The 14,144-nt window shown below is 36.7% G+C and overlaps 1 protein-coding gene across 1 annotated transcript; it reads left to right on the top strand.

The window, feature by feature from the left end:
• The first annotated feature begins 12,416 nt into the window (after positions 1–12,416).
• On the top strand, positions 12,417–13,361 carry LOC100022990 (olfactory receptor 2G3-like). The gene has a single exon (XM_001374631.2). The coding sequence runs from the start codon at positions 12,417–12,419 to the stop codon at positions 13,359–13,361; it is 945 nt and encodes a 314-aa protein (XP_001374668.2).
• Positions 13,362–14,144: the final 783 nt, after the last annotated feature.

The following is a 14,144-nucleotide window of genomic DNA, read 5'->3' as shown; positions in this document are numbered from 1 at the left end:
AACGATGCATACAATTTTTGAGAGTTGCATATTACATTTCCACGCATATTAATATATATATATATAAATTGATATAAATGTAGTCCTTATAGAAAGAGAGTTTGAATAAAAGAAAAAGATAACTTTTTTCTCCTTTTCACTTTCCTTCATATTTACCTTTTCATGTTTCTCTTGCTCTTTGTTTTTAGATGTCAAACTTTCCACAGAGCTCTGGTCTTTTCTTTACAAATACTTGAAAATCTTGTATTTTCTTGAATGCCCATACTGTCCCCTGGAAGTATATACTCAGTTTTGATGGATAGCTGATTCTTGGTTGAAAATCCAGCTCTCTTGCTTTTCTGAATATCATGTTCCATGCCTTATGGTTGTTCAGAGTGGAAATTGCTAGGTCCTGTGTGACCCTGATTGGTGTTTCTTTATAACTAAATTGTCTTTTTCTGGCTTCTTATAAGATTTTTTCCTTTGCTTGGAAGCTTTGGAATTTGCCAATTTTGTTCCTAGGAGTTGTCTTTTGAGGATTTAGTGTAGAGGGTGCTCTGTGAACTCTTTAAATGCATATTTTGTCCCCTTGTTCTTGAATTTCTGGGCAGTTTTCTTTGATGATATCATGTATTATGATATCAAGATTACTGTTTGTTTCTGGCTTTTCTGGTAGACCAATGAGTCTCAGATTGTCTCTCCTTCCTCTGTTTTCCAGGTCTGTCACCTTGTCTGTGAGATATTTTATGTTATCTTCTAATTCTTTAGTCTTTTGACTTTGCTTTATTAATTCTTGCTCTTTTGCAAGGTCTTTGTCTTCCAGTTGCCTGATTCTGACCTTTAAAGACTGGCTTTCCTTTTCAGTTTGGTCTGACCTGTTTTTTGAGGCTCGAGCTATTTCTGCATTTGCATATTTTGGTCTCTCAGATTACTGAGTTCCTTTTGCATTGTTTCCCATTTTTCCTGCCAGAAGGCTTCCATCTTTTTGACAATTTCCAGATTTAAATTCTTCAAGAGTTTGTGGAGAATTTCCATTTTTTGGAAGGTTTTTGAGCATTTGTTTGTGTTTCCTCTTCTTCTCCTATGCATTTTGTATTTTTGCTCCATAAAATGTGTCCAAAGTCAATCCCTTCTTCTTGCTTTTCTTGGTGTTTGGATGCTTTTGCACTTCTGTACTGTTTGCCATCTCTATGGTTTTTCTCCCCCTTTCCAGTCAGAAATCTGAGTGAGGAGGACTGGCTCTTAGTGTATCTGTCTGATGGTCTAAGGCTTTAGCCCCAGGCAAATTGTCTATTCTCCATAGCTGCACTGTCTTCCTGGGGAAGCCCAGGGTCTGCCCTCCCCTGCTTGCTGGCTTTTTGGGTGTTACTGCTCTCAGTTCCCTGCAGTTGCTTCTCTGCTGCCTTACTTCCATGCTCTGAGCCTGGCACAGCACTGTCCACAAGGTACCTCAAGGCCTTTGCCGGCCCTGAGGTTCCTGTCCTTTCAGAGGGCCCTGCACTCTAATGGGCGAGGGGTCCTGGCCTTCCTGAGCTCTGAGGGCCCCTGATAGGATTAGGTTCAGGTGGGTTGGTGTGGATATGTCCCAAGGCAAAAACCTCCAGTTAGACTCCAATGGAAGGACACAGCCATGGGTCTACAGACTCCCTCTGTCTCTCTCAGGCTACTTCCCTGACATCTGTGTTGGATGCCCCAAGACTGGCCCAGGTTGCTATCAAGGTGTGCCCTTCAGAACAGCCGGCCCTGACGCCCTTTTCCCGGCCCTGAAGTTCCTGCTGCAGCTGTGGGCTCAGTGCTCTGGGTTGGTGGGAGGGGTCCTGGAAACTTTCTTCTGCCTTCCCCTTAGACCCGAGTGATCTAGGATTCTGGCTTTTGGGGGCTTACCTTTTGATTTGAGTCTAGAAGGAGGGTTCCCTGACTCTATCCTGTTGATGTTTGAATTTCAATCCCCTAAGAGCATTCAGTTTGTGATCAGTAAGGAAGGGTTTTCAGAAGTCTTAACTTTTGCTACTTCTAAGCCGCCATCTTGACCAGAAGTCTAGAAAAAATATTCTCAATAAATTTAATAAAAGAAATAAAATACTGCTACATTTGACTCTCCCTCCAAATGTGGACATATGTGTTCCATGATATACATGTATAATTGATATCATTGTAAGGATTAAAAATGGTTTGATTAAATTTATGAGTTAAAAAAGTTGTTGTGGTTGTCATTTATAAAAATTAAACTATGAGTCAGTAGATAGTTAGTAGCTTTATTTACAGCAAGATAGAGATATTGAAGTGGGAAATATAGGGAGGAAGTAGAAAATATCACCTGGCTAAAAATACCCTAAGTCCTAATCCTAGTGCCTCCAGAAAGTGGATGCGAATCTGAATCTCAAGAGTCAAGGAGAGTAGAGTGTCTCCAGTCAGGCATTCCAACAACCAAAAACTGATGCCAAAGAGGTTAAGTTGCAAAGAGCAGTCTCTCACACCAAGGAAGCAAGAGTCTCATCCAAGTATGTGTCCCTCTTCAGCCTAAGTCTCCAATGTAGGAAGCTGAATCTTCACTAGAATCCAAAGTTTGGAGCCAAAATCCAAAGAGTCAAAAGACACTGAAAACTGCTGAGAACCTTCAGTGCACATGAGGCCCAAACCACTAAGAATCCCTCTCAAGCTACTGAGGCTAAGAGCCACCAAGGATCAAGAGAGACAGAGCTCATGTTCCTCAGGCTAAAGGCCACCAAGAATGAAAGAGCTCCAAATCTCTCTCAGGCTCTCACTTAAATACAATTTTCTCTGCCCATCAGCTCTCCCTTTCACATTTCAGGAATCAATCACAGCTTTTCAATTTGCCTAGCACTACCCATGGGAAGGGTAGTGCTTGTGGCCTTTTAGGGTGTGAACTTTCTTTGGTAGTGACATACTAAAGTGTTAAGTCAGGGTACTTTAAGTTCTTGATTTGATTAACTTAAAATAGACAAAGGGAAGAAGTAATTCCCTTTCACATCATATTACTTGCTTTTCAATGGGTTTGGGAGGGGCTGGAGAGAGGAAGAGAATATAGTAACTCAAAATGTCAAAAATATAATTTTATTGGGAAAGATTTAACAAAATATATAAAGTATTATTCTCAAAATAAAATTTTTGAATCTTTCAAAAATTATTTCTCCTAAATTTATTTCCCTTGTCTGTTTTTTAAATTAAATATTTTATATTTGTTCTATTTTTCATTCTTTTGACTTTGTTAATTGTTTCACAATTTCTCATAGTCATTCGAATTCTCTAGATTGAATCTTTAGATTATTTCTAATTTTTAAAATTTACTTTTCACATGGAAGTTTTTAAACATCTTTTTACCAACTTAATTCTCTTTTCATATTTTTTTTGCATTAATCTCATTTATTTTCCCAACTCTTTTTTCTACTTCTCTGATTAAAATTTTTCTCACTTTTAAATAAATCTCTAGTGGTTCCTGAAATCTTTGTTGAATTTGTGTATTATCTACAATTTTTTCTTTGTGGCTTTGCTTGTAAAAGTTTTAAAATCATTGTCTTCTGAATTTTTGTTTTGAGAAGCCATGCTAACACAGAATCTTTTTATGTATGGTCAGATTTTTACTCCCATTTTCCCCACTTTCTTGATTTTGACTTTATGCTTGGGTTACACCCTATTCACTTTTCGAGAGGTAGGTGATATCTTGTGGAGAGCCATCATACCCTCACTGTCTGACAGAGTTGTAGTTTGGGAAATGAAGGTTGCATAGCAGCCTTCAGAAAAGATGAGGCGTTCACTCAGACCCACTCTGTGTGACTTTTTCCACTAACTTTCCATACTGATGGAATTGTTATGACTATTGTTCTCTCCCCAGTACAGGAGAAATAATATGAGAGCAAATACTTACAGGGTCAACACACATATGTCGCACTTTAATCCCCCCAGATTATTACCCTAAAAATCATATTCACAGAATTAAAACCTAAAAATCATTACCCATCCCTTTCTCTCTAAGCAGAGGAACACTTAGATGCCCCACACCCACTGCTAGCCAAACACATGAGCCCCACAACAATCACTCCTCTGAAGCACAAGCTACTGACACACTTCACTGGTTTCATTATATTTACAATAACCAGAGCAACAGCACTAAGTGCCTGAGTAAAACATAAAGAAAAATTCTACTTAGAAATTATAAAGATTCTTGATTCTGGTCTGTATTAAATTACCCTTTAACCTCATACCTAGCTGCAAAATGTTTTGTTACCCATCTCCTAAGTAATCCTGATTGACTGTGAAAGCTGATCAAAAGCAACAATGATTCTCTCTTAGCTGGCCATCCCACAGGTCAGGAGGAACTAACCTCAGGATCACCTTGTCTATGTCATTTATCTCTATCACGAATTTCTCTATTGTAGCAACATGGTAAATGATCACAGAATGTTGATTCAGCAATTTGTTAATGTGTGACCTATCCAATTACCTGCTGGAAATCATGTATGTTGAAAAATGATTGTGTCCCACAAAAGCATGTATTCACTGAAGCTATATAATAAACACAAGCTCTATGCCTAGTGAAACAGCTTGGTGATGCCTGAGCACAAGGGTCTGAGCACTGAGCCATCTCATCATTTTTTGTCTAAACCATCATACCTAGACAGAAAAACAACCCTTGGTGTTGAGAGACTGCTGGATGGGCTTTCTGACCAGGTATTCTGTCCCCTTCCATTTTCCAGTCCCCTGGTACTCTAGGTACTGCTACAGATATTTCTGTTCCTATTATTGCTGATTCTCTCTGAGGCTCACAGTTGGTGTTATTTCTGCAGCACCACAATCCTAGCCAAACCCAACCCCAATTTTCATAGATCTTTTTCTGTTTTACTAAAATGCCTTACAGCTGTGATGTCCTGTTGGTTATCTTTAAAATTTGGTTGGATGTGTTTTTAAAGTTGTCTAGGTGGGTAAGATAAGAAAGCTTGACAAAATCCTTACCTCACCCAATAATCTTGGTTTTGCCTAAGGAAGTCAGAAAGATTAGAGAGATGTAGGACAGGCTTCCTAAAGAAAGTAGAGCTTTAGGGAGACAGGTAAACTAATAGGAGGACATGAAGAGGGAGAAAATACCAGAGATCATTCAATGAAATGCTTGGATTTGGGAGATGGATTGTTGTAAGGCTATATTATTGTATCACCAAATGTATGGGGTGTGTGTAAAATGTAAGACTAGAAAAGTAAGAAGGATCCAGGTTATGCAGGGCTTTAAAAGTGAAACTGAGGATTTTGCAATTTCAAATAGATGAGAGTGGCAATGTGTATGACATGATCAGGTCAGACTTTAGAAAGAACACTTTTATAGCTGAATAGACAGTGGAATGAGGTAAGGACAGATTTAAGGAAGGAAAATCAAACTATTACAAGAGTCCAGGTATGAGGTGATGAGAGCCTGAGAGCCTGCAAAATGATAGTTGTAATTGTAGAGAAAAGAAAAGGATATATATATATATATATATATATGAAGGAAAACATAATAAGACTTGACAATTGATTGGATTGGGAGTGGGATATGACAGAATGAATAGTGAGGAGATTAAAATTGATCTTGTATCATTTTCTCATTGATCCTATTTACAAGTAACTGATTTTGTCTGTAATTATTCAAGTCATGGGTCTTTTCTCTGAACATAGTTCAGAATTCAAATGGTTTGTAATGGTTTAAGTTCAGAAATCCAGGTCTTTTGCTAACCATTTTGCTTTCCTCAAAACATTAGCTGCACTTGGGGAAATGTGTGAACATGAGGGATTTCGATAGAATATCTTTATACTATCAAGCTCTCCTTCAAAAATGACTGATTTGCTGTCCAAAATATCTGCACCACTCTTTTAAGTAAAATAAAACAATGAATAAAACACTTCTTAGTCATAGGAAAGAAGTTGGGGGTGATTGATAGTTTCTCATTACCAAACTTCCAACCAATCATATTGTCTCCTACATCTCAGCTAAGTAACCAGTCATGTTGTCCTCAAACCCATGGTGTCACCTATCATGTTCTCTTCTGTACTTCTAAAAAATCTATAAATAAAAATTGTCCCCCTCATTTAGGTTCTCAATTTACTGAGGGAGCTGAGATCATATTTATTCATAAATTCATTTTTACTAATAAATTTATCACACCTAGAAACTTGGACTTAACTAATGTTACCTAATATGCTTATTTTATTTTAAACTATTACAGTAATCAAGAATGACTCCTAGATTGAGAGGCTATACTACTGGAAGGATAGTTATACCCTTAACATTAAAAGGGAAATTAGAAAGAGAGGAAGCTTTTTGGGAAATGAAAATGAATTCAGTTTTGGACATGTTAATTTTAAAATGTCTCTAGGGCATCCAGCTTGAGATATCTAATAAATTGGAAATGTTAGACAGGAAGTCTAGAGAAAAGTTATGACAACAAATAGATCCTAGAGTCATTTACACAGAGATAATAATTGCAAACATGGTGAGTAGTATAGATGGAGAAAAGAACCCAAGAAAGAGCCTCAGGGGGCACCCAGAATTAGCAGGTATGATCTGGATGAAGACTCAGCAATGTGGAAAGAGAAGTAATCATGCAGTCAGAGATTTGATTTATTTATTTATTGCATTGATTTTTATTTTAAAATATTTTTCCATGGTTCCATAATGCATTTTGTCTCCCTCCCCTTTATCCTCCCCACTCCTGGAGCTGACAAGCAATTGCACTGGGTATGTAGTGTAATAGGTATAATTGATCTTATATTGGGTTTGAATATTTATAGCCAGTTGGGTAGTTTAGCTGTTATAATAACTTAAGTTATCATTCGTTAAACTGATTCATAGGTGGTAGGTAGAGGGCCAGATGGGGTTGCATACAACTCTAATTTATTTTTAGTTGAAGTAGGGAAAGGCAATAAGAAATAGGAATAGGAGTTAGGCATAAGGTAGGAAATGTATTAACCTAAAATTAAGTTTGTCTAAATAACCCCCTCCCCACAAAAAAACACTAAACTGCTGAATTTGCAGCCTTTTCTTGTCCACCGAGGTGGACCTGCACTGAACTATACTCACTGACTAAAATATTAAATTCCAACTTAGTAACCTATACTAAAATGATGAACTTTAAATATGTAATAAACTCCTAAAGTAACATATATAATCTTCAGAGAGAAATTGAAGCAGTTACTCTCTCTCTCTCTCCAGAAGTCAGAGAAGAACCAGACCTCTCACAGTTAGTCTCCCTTTATTCCAATCCAACTAGCCCCTCAGTTGACCAAACTGTTCTCTAGATCCCCCTCTGGTTCAAAGGGGAAAAGCTCTTAGTCAACACTTTTCTGATCTCAGGATTTGTATTTCAAATCTAAAAGCAATATTCTCAAAGTCACTAAAGATCTTTTTTTTTTTCTTCTCAGAGAATGACCCAGAAACCTGCTCCTAAAGAAGTCAGAGTCTGGACCCAGAATGCCTAAGCCAACTCCTTTTTTTAATGGCAGGCCTCTTAAAGTGACTGCAGCAAACTCTCTGGGCCCCCTCTTTTGAAGGGGACAGCATAAAAGTCAAAAACCCTTTCTCTGACCTAAAACCCCTGCTCCAAATGAGACAGGGTAAACGAAATAAAATCCTTATCATAACAGAGAGGAGAACCATGAGAAAACAGTGTCAGGGAAACCTAGAGAAAGGAAAAAAGGATGATCCATGGTGCCAATGGCCAGTGAGAATTAAGAAAGACATGTATTGAGTTAAGGCCATTAGGTACAGCAATAAAGAAATCACTATTAGTTCTGTCATATAAGTCACAAAACTGTTCATAATCTTTTCAGCATATGATCATATACCTCAAGGAAGTGTAAGGCAAAAAGGAAGAACCTATATATGCCAAAATATTTGTAGCAGCATTTTTTGGTGGCAGGAAAAATTTAGAATTATAGTATGAACCCATAGACTAAGGAAAGGTTGAATAATGTATGTCATACAAATATAATGGAATATTATCACAGAATAAGAATATGAAGAGCTTAGAGAAACTTAAGAAGACAGGCATGCTATGAAAGAAGGAAAAATGATATGCGTAATTAGTACAATGACATAAATGAAAACAATTCTAAAGATCAGCAAGAATCATCCAAAAGATTGATAATGAAGCACACTTAGTTTCTTTTTCCTGAAGATAGATTTTGGAGGATCGGTGCTAAATGCTGAAATGCTCTGTCAGATGTGGCCATTGTGACAGTGCGTTTAAATTATTTTCTTTTGTTCCTAGGGAGGGCGGTGGAAGAAGTAATTACTTGCAATTGATAGTGGTGTAAACATATGTAAAATGGGCTATACTTTTTAAAGTGTCCTTTTCCTTTGTGATATATAGTAGAATCTTTTCATTTTCCTAAATCAATGTTAAGACTTTTTTTTTGCTTCGACGCTTATATCATCCCATTTATGATCAGGTTTATAATTGTTGAATTTGTTTTTTTCCCTTCGTATTCTGCTATGTTATTGCTATGCTATGTGATTTTATCAGTTTGTGGTAAAATCCCTCTTGTTCTACTGATATTAATAGTTGTGGCAAAAGTGCTTTGTAAATTAAAACATTATTTAAATATAAATTTTTATTTTAGTAATATTTAAAAATGTTACTAAATTGGGTATTTTGAATATTTTAGGTAATATCTTTAAGGAAGATAAGAGAATCTATCAAAGTCTCTAAGGAACCTTGGACCCAGGTTGAAATTCACTAATGCTTATCTATAAAGGCCTGGGCAACTTACTTAATCTTTTAATGGTTTCAGATAAGTCAGAGATCAGCAGATAATATGCTTTGGTGGAAGGAGTTTCTTCACTAGAAGTTTCATACACCAGTGAAATAAAACATGGGCAAAAGAAATAGAAGAAAAAGTTCCATTTTATTTTTAATTTTTGAGTATATGAGTGAAGCAAATTATCAGTTTCTTCTTGAGTAGGATTGTTCTTTAAATTTTTATAACAATAGTGATAATTGTTTGTCTACAAAGACAAAGACAGAAGTCCCCACTGTTTTCCTTTCACCAAAGGTATTTCTCCCAAGGTAGTACAAAGAAATTCTTTGAGAAGGAGTCTCCAGAGGCCTCAGCAAAACAACTAAGACCTAAGTTCTTCCTTGAACAAATTTAAGTAGCAAGTGACAGGTGTTCTAGTTTTTCCTATAGGAGGCTTTGCAAGTGCTTGTATTAGCACTGAAAATGTAACAGGGATTGTACAAGTCTTCTCTTTACATCAGTTGTGATTGGAATTTCCCAGGAAGGAAGATATACTGAATCTTTCAGATATTAAAAAGGGTAAGATAGAGGAAAATAAAATTGCTTACTCTGAAAGGATTTAAAAATAGTACTCCTGCTTAGTTGTATGTTGAATGTTGTTTGATGTTTCTCCCCAGCCTGAAATTCTATTACTCTGATTCCTGACTAAATATGAGATGAGTTGTTAGGTCAACAAGAAGGAATATAAAGCTGACTATTGCTCATGGAGGGAAAATCACTTGTCCAGGGCAAGGTGGTCACTGTCTTCCATACTACAGTGATTTCAATTATTTAAATTTTCAGCTTGAGTGTCCAATAATTTTAATAATACTTCACTTTTTTCTCATGCTTTATAAAGTGCTTTACACAAATTATTTCATCTGATCCTCATAGAAATCCTGTGGGGAGAGTCTCTCCCTTTAACAGAGGAAAAAGCAAACAAATCTGAAGCTTGGTAATGTTGTATCACTTCAGGTAAAAATAAGTAGTGAGTAGTGGAGCAATACTATTGTTATCAAAAATTTAAAGAACAATTCTACTCACTGCTGTGAAGTAGACAGAAAGCTGCGAGAATACATTTGACTGCAATAGAGACATAAACCAGGAATCAAATAATAAGGATCCATAGAAACAGTGATCTAGAAGAGGTCCACTCATCAGCTATCTGACCTCCACTGAGAACCTCATTTAAACTGTTTTAGGCACTAAATTGTCCTGTTTTTACTGACTTGAAGGTGAGCAAATTTCCTACTCTTATGCAGTCCATTGCAATGAATCCAAACAACTTTCAGATAAGTTAGCCTGTTGGATGAGTCAATCAGAGTGTAAGTTCTGAGTAAGAGGTACTAGAAATGACTACAGGAGTTGACACAGTGTGATGGAATGAAATGAGTCTTGCTGGAGTCATAAATAAAAGTCAGAATCACATATTAGACTCAGTAGCAGTAAGTGCAGATTACTATAAACCTTGGACCCTATATTGATAATTACTATAGATTTAATATTGATATTAATGACCTTATACTATATTCTAGTAGTCAGGACTATTGAATACTGAGTGAGTCAGGGTGTAGATAGGATTTTGTACTTATTAGAGATTAGGCGAAAAACTATTGTGTTAATAAGCATTTATTAATTGCCTATTGTATGCCAGGTTGGGCAGGTAGGTGGTGCAGTATATAGAGCACCAGACCTGGATTCAAAAAGATATGAGGTTAAATCTGGACTCAAACACTTACTAGCTGTGATTCTGGCAAATCACCTAACCCCTATTTGCCTCAGTACTGCATTTGTAAAATGGAGACACATTGAAACAAGGAATGGCAAACCAATCTAGTATCTCTACCAAGAAAACTTCATTGACAATATCCAAGGAATCATGTAGAGTTGGACACAACTAAATGGCTGAACAATAACAATATGCCAGGCACTGTCCTTAGTACTGGGGATACCAGAACAAGGCTCTCAAAGAGTTAATGGTTTAATAAGGAAGACAAGCTAAAATCAACTATGCATACAGGTCCAGTTATATGAATAAATTGGAGATAAATTACAGAGGCTAGACTCCTCTGTTAAGGTGAAATGGGAAAGGTTTCTTATAGAAGATAGGATTTTCAGTCTCATCTTCTGAGATTTGAAATTAAGGAGAGTAAGTTGAGAGGGGTGAGATTTCCAAACAAGAGAGACATATGATGAAAATGAATGAAGTCATGAGATGGAAATGTCAATGGATTACAGAATGCATAGAACTCATTTAAGGTATAAGAGGAGTAGGTAGGTGGTGCAGAGGATAGAGTATCAGGTCTAGATTCAAGAAGACCTGAGTTAAAATCTGGCCTCACACATTTGCTAAATGTGTGACCTTAGGCAAATCACTTATTTTGCCTCAGTTCTTCATCCTTAGATAGCTTTGAGTGAAGTGGAAGGTGCATGAGCTCTGGACAAGGAGTTCCTGTCCTTTATAACCAAATAGAACAATTTGAATCCACTTTCCAGGTGACAATCCTTAAAATACCTGAAGGAAGCTATTATGTTTACACCTGAGCCTTTTTTAAATCAAGGACAAACACCCCCAATTTTGAACATCAGTCTTTGTATGACATGGCCTCAGGACTATCCACCCTTCTGGTTGCCCTCCTCTGAATACTGACTAGATTGTTGAAGTTCCTTCTAAATTTTGATGCCTAGAACAGAACATAATATTCTTGATGTCTTTTGTTAATGGCAAAATACCACAAAATACTGTGTTACTAGAAGCTATTTCTCTCCTAATGCAACCTATGATAGCATGGCTTTGTTGTCTGACACTCCACACTGTTGACTTATTTATTTTAAGATTTCCATATTTTTCAGTCAAATTTCTATAAAAATTCTCTATCTTGTATTTGTACTATTCCATTTTAATTCAATACACATCTCTTAAGTACCTTCATTGTGAATATAGGTACTGGGATAGGTTCTGGAAGAGTTACAGAATTGAAATAAAATCATGCCATACATGAAGATGTAGTTTAGTAGTTAGAATACATAAGAAATTCTAGTACAAAATAATTTACAAAAGTATGAGAATCACAAAGGCAGTATACTATAAGGTACAAGTTGGAATTATAGAAGAATTACAAAAGAAATCAGCATTTCAGGTGTTATCTAAAAGATGAGTAGGAATTTAAAGACTGAAGGTGTTAAGAGTATTTCAGAATTAGGAAGCAGTGTGAACAAAGGTTTGGAGAGAGTGAAATATAAGATATAGTGAAGTGGAAGAATAGTCTTGTTCTGATGACCACAGCAATGAAACTGATATGGTTGAGGAGATTTTAGAGGTCCTTAAATTTCATTTTGTATACATGTCAGCCTATGTCAATGATTCTTTTCTAGCATTGTATTCTACAGTGACTTCCCTCCTTTTCTCTTTCTTTTCTTTCTCCTTATTATAAGATGTAGACAGTGCTCAATGAAAAAAAGCTTGTTTCCTTTTGCCTAGTTCTTTACATACATTTCCTGTTATTTAACAATTCTCTGTATTCTTCTGGCCTCTGTATTTATTGTCCTGATTTCCAAACACTTATATGCTTATTTATCCACCATTCCTTTGTTTTATCCCTGAAACTTTCTGCTATTCTTCCCACAGGATGCCATAAAGGAATGATGATTGGAAAAAAACCATCGAAGACACAATGGAAAGGACCAATGAGAGCAGCCCAGTAGGATTCATCCTACTGGGCTTCTCTGACCAGCCCCAACTGGAAATGGTTCTCCTTTTTGTCATTTCTATCTTTTACATCTTGATCTTGGTAGGGAACACAACCATCATCCTAGTATCTTATCTGGACCCTAAACTCCACACTCCAATGTATTTCTTTCTTTCCAACCTTTCCTTCTTGGATCTCTGCTTCACTACCAGCATTATCCCCCAGATGCTATGGAACCTCAGGGGACCTGATAAGACCATCACTTATATTGGCTGTGTAATTCAGCTGTATGTAGCTCTAGGGCTGGGTTCCACTGAGTGTGTTCTCCTGACTGTCATGGCTTATGATCGCTACATTGCTATCTGTCGCCCCCTTCACTATGCCATTATCATGCATCCAAGGCTTCTCAAACAATTGGCAGCTGTGATCTGGGCCAGTGGCTTCATAGAGTCTTTGGTTCAGTCAATACTGACTTTTCAGTTGCCTCTCTGCAGTCATCACAGGCTGGATGATTTTATGTGTGAAGAGCCAGCTGTGATTAAAATCGCTGCTGTAGACACCACTTTCATGGAAAATGAACTCTGTATAGCCATTATACTCTATGTTGTTATACCTTTGGGACTTATTCTGATCTCCTATGGATGCATAGCTAGGACTACATTGAGGATAAAGTCAGCTGAAGGGAGGAAGAAGGTTTTTGGAACCTGTGGTTCTCATTTGGTAGTAGTAGCCTTGTTCTTTGGAACTATAATTGCTGTTTACATCCAACCCAAAAATAAGTATACTGAGAATCAAGGCAAGTTCCTTACCCTCTTCTACACTGTGGTGACCCCCACTCTCAACCCCATGATCTATACCTTGAGGAACAAAGATGTGAAGGGGGCACTGAGAAGATTGCTGGGTCAAAACCAAGGTTCTGGGGAAACATAGGTTAAAATCAGCAAATCTTTGTTTCCTTGTACAGATTGGCACTTCAGTGATCATTGAAAAGATCTCTCTTCCACTTGTTGATGATACTTTCATGGTGTCTGATGAAAGGATATGAAGAGCATTTACTAGCAAAAAGGTTCTAAGACATATTCTAATGTCTTCAAGTAAAGCATTCTAGCTTTTCTTAAAGAAGCAACATAATTTCCCCAATTGAATGGAAATAAACCCAGGAAGGATCTTCCCCTATTGGTAACCCTAGAGGCATAAAGAAATGTAGACTGAAGTACTATGCTGTTCAAGGAATAATAAACCCAAATAAATAGAAATTTTGCATGCTTTCATTTGCATTTTGACTCTAACAATTGTATCTCTATAGGTGGATAGCATTCTTTTTCATAAGTCCCTCAGAATTGTCCTGGATCATTGTATTGTCAATACTATCACAGTCAATCATTCCACAAATTGTTACTGTGTATAATATTTTCCTAGTTCTGTTTATTTCATTCTTCAACATTTCAGAAACATGATAAATTAAAGAAAACTGATGTCTATCTTTGAGAGTCAAATTGCTACAGGTAATACTCCATAAGGAAAAAAACCCACTAATTTTCATATAACTATAAAAGTTCCCTCCCTTGACCAATAACCAAAGTTGGGATGTCATGATGTAGGACATTATAGAAAAAAGGGATAGAGCTACTAATCAATAGTGATGAGGATAATAGAAGGACCAACTCCTGTTCTTGGTTTAAAAAAAAACAACTTACTAATTCTTTTGGTTGC

This window comes from Monodelphis domestica, chromosome 2 (genome assembly GCF_027887165.1).
Source record: "Monodelphis domestica isolate mMonDom1 chromosome 2, mMonDom1.pri, whole genome shotgun sequence".
NCBI classification, from domain to species: Eukaryota; Metazoa; Chordata; class Mammalia; order Didelphimorphia; family Didelphidae; genus Monodelphis; species Monodelphis domestica.
Note: the sequence above shows the minus strand (reverse complement) of the source record. Positions and strands in the feature narration are given on the sequence as shown.

Bases quoted from the DNA above. Each gene is read 5' to 3' on its own strand.
- LOC100022990 (XM_001374631.2), top strand. From the start codon at position 12,417: ATGGAAAGGACCAATGAGAGCAGCCCAGTAGGATTCATCCTACTGGGC.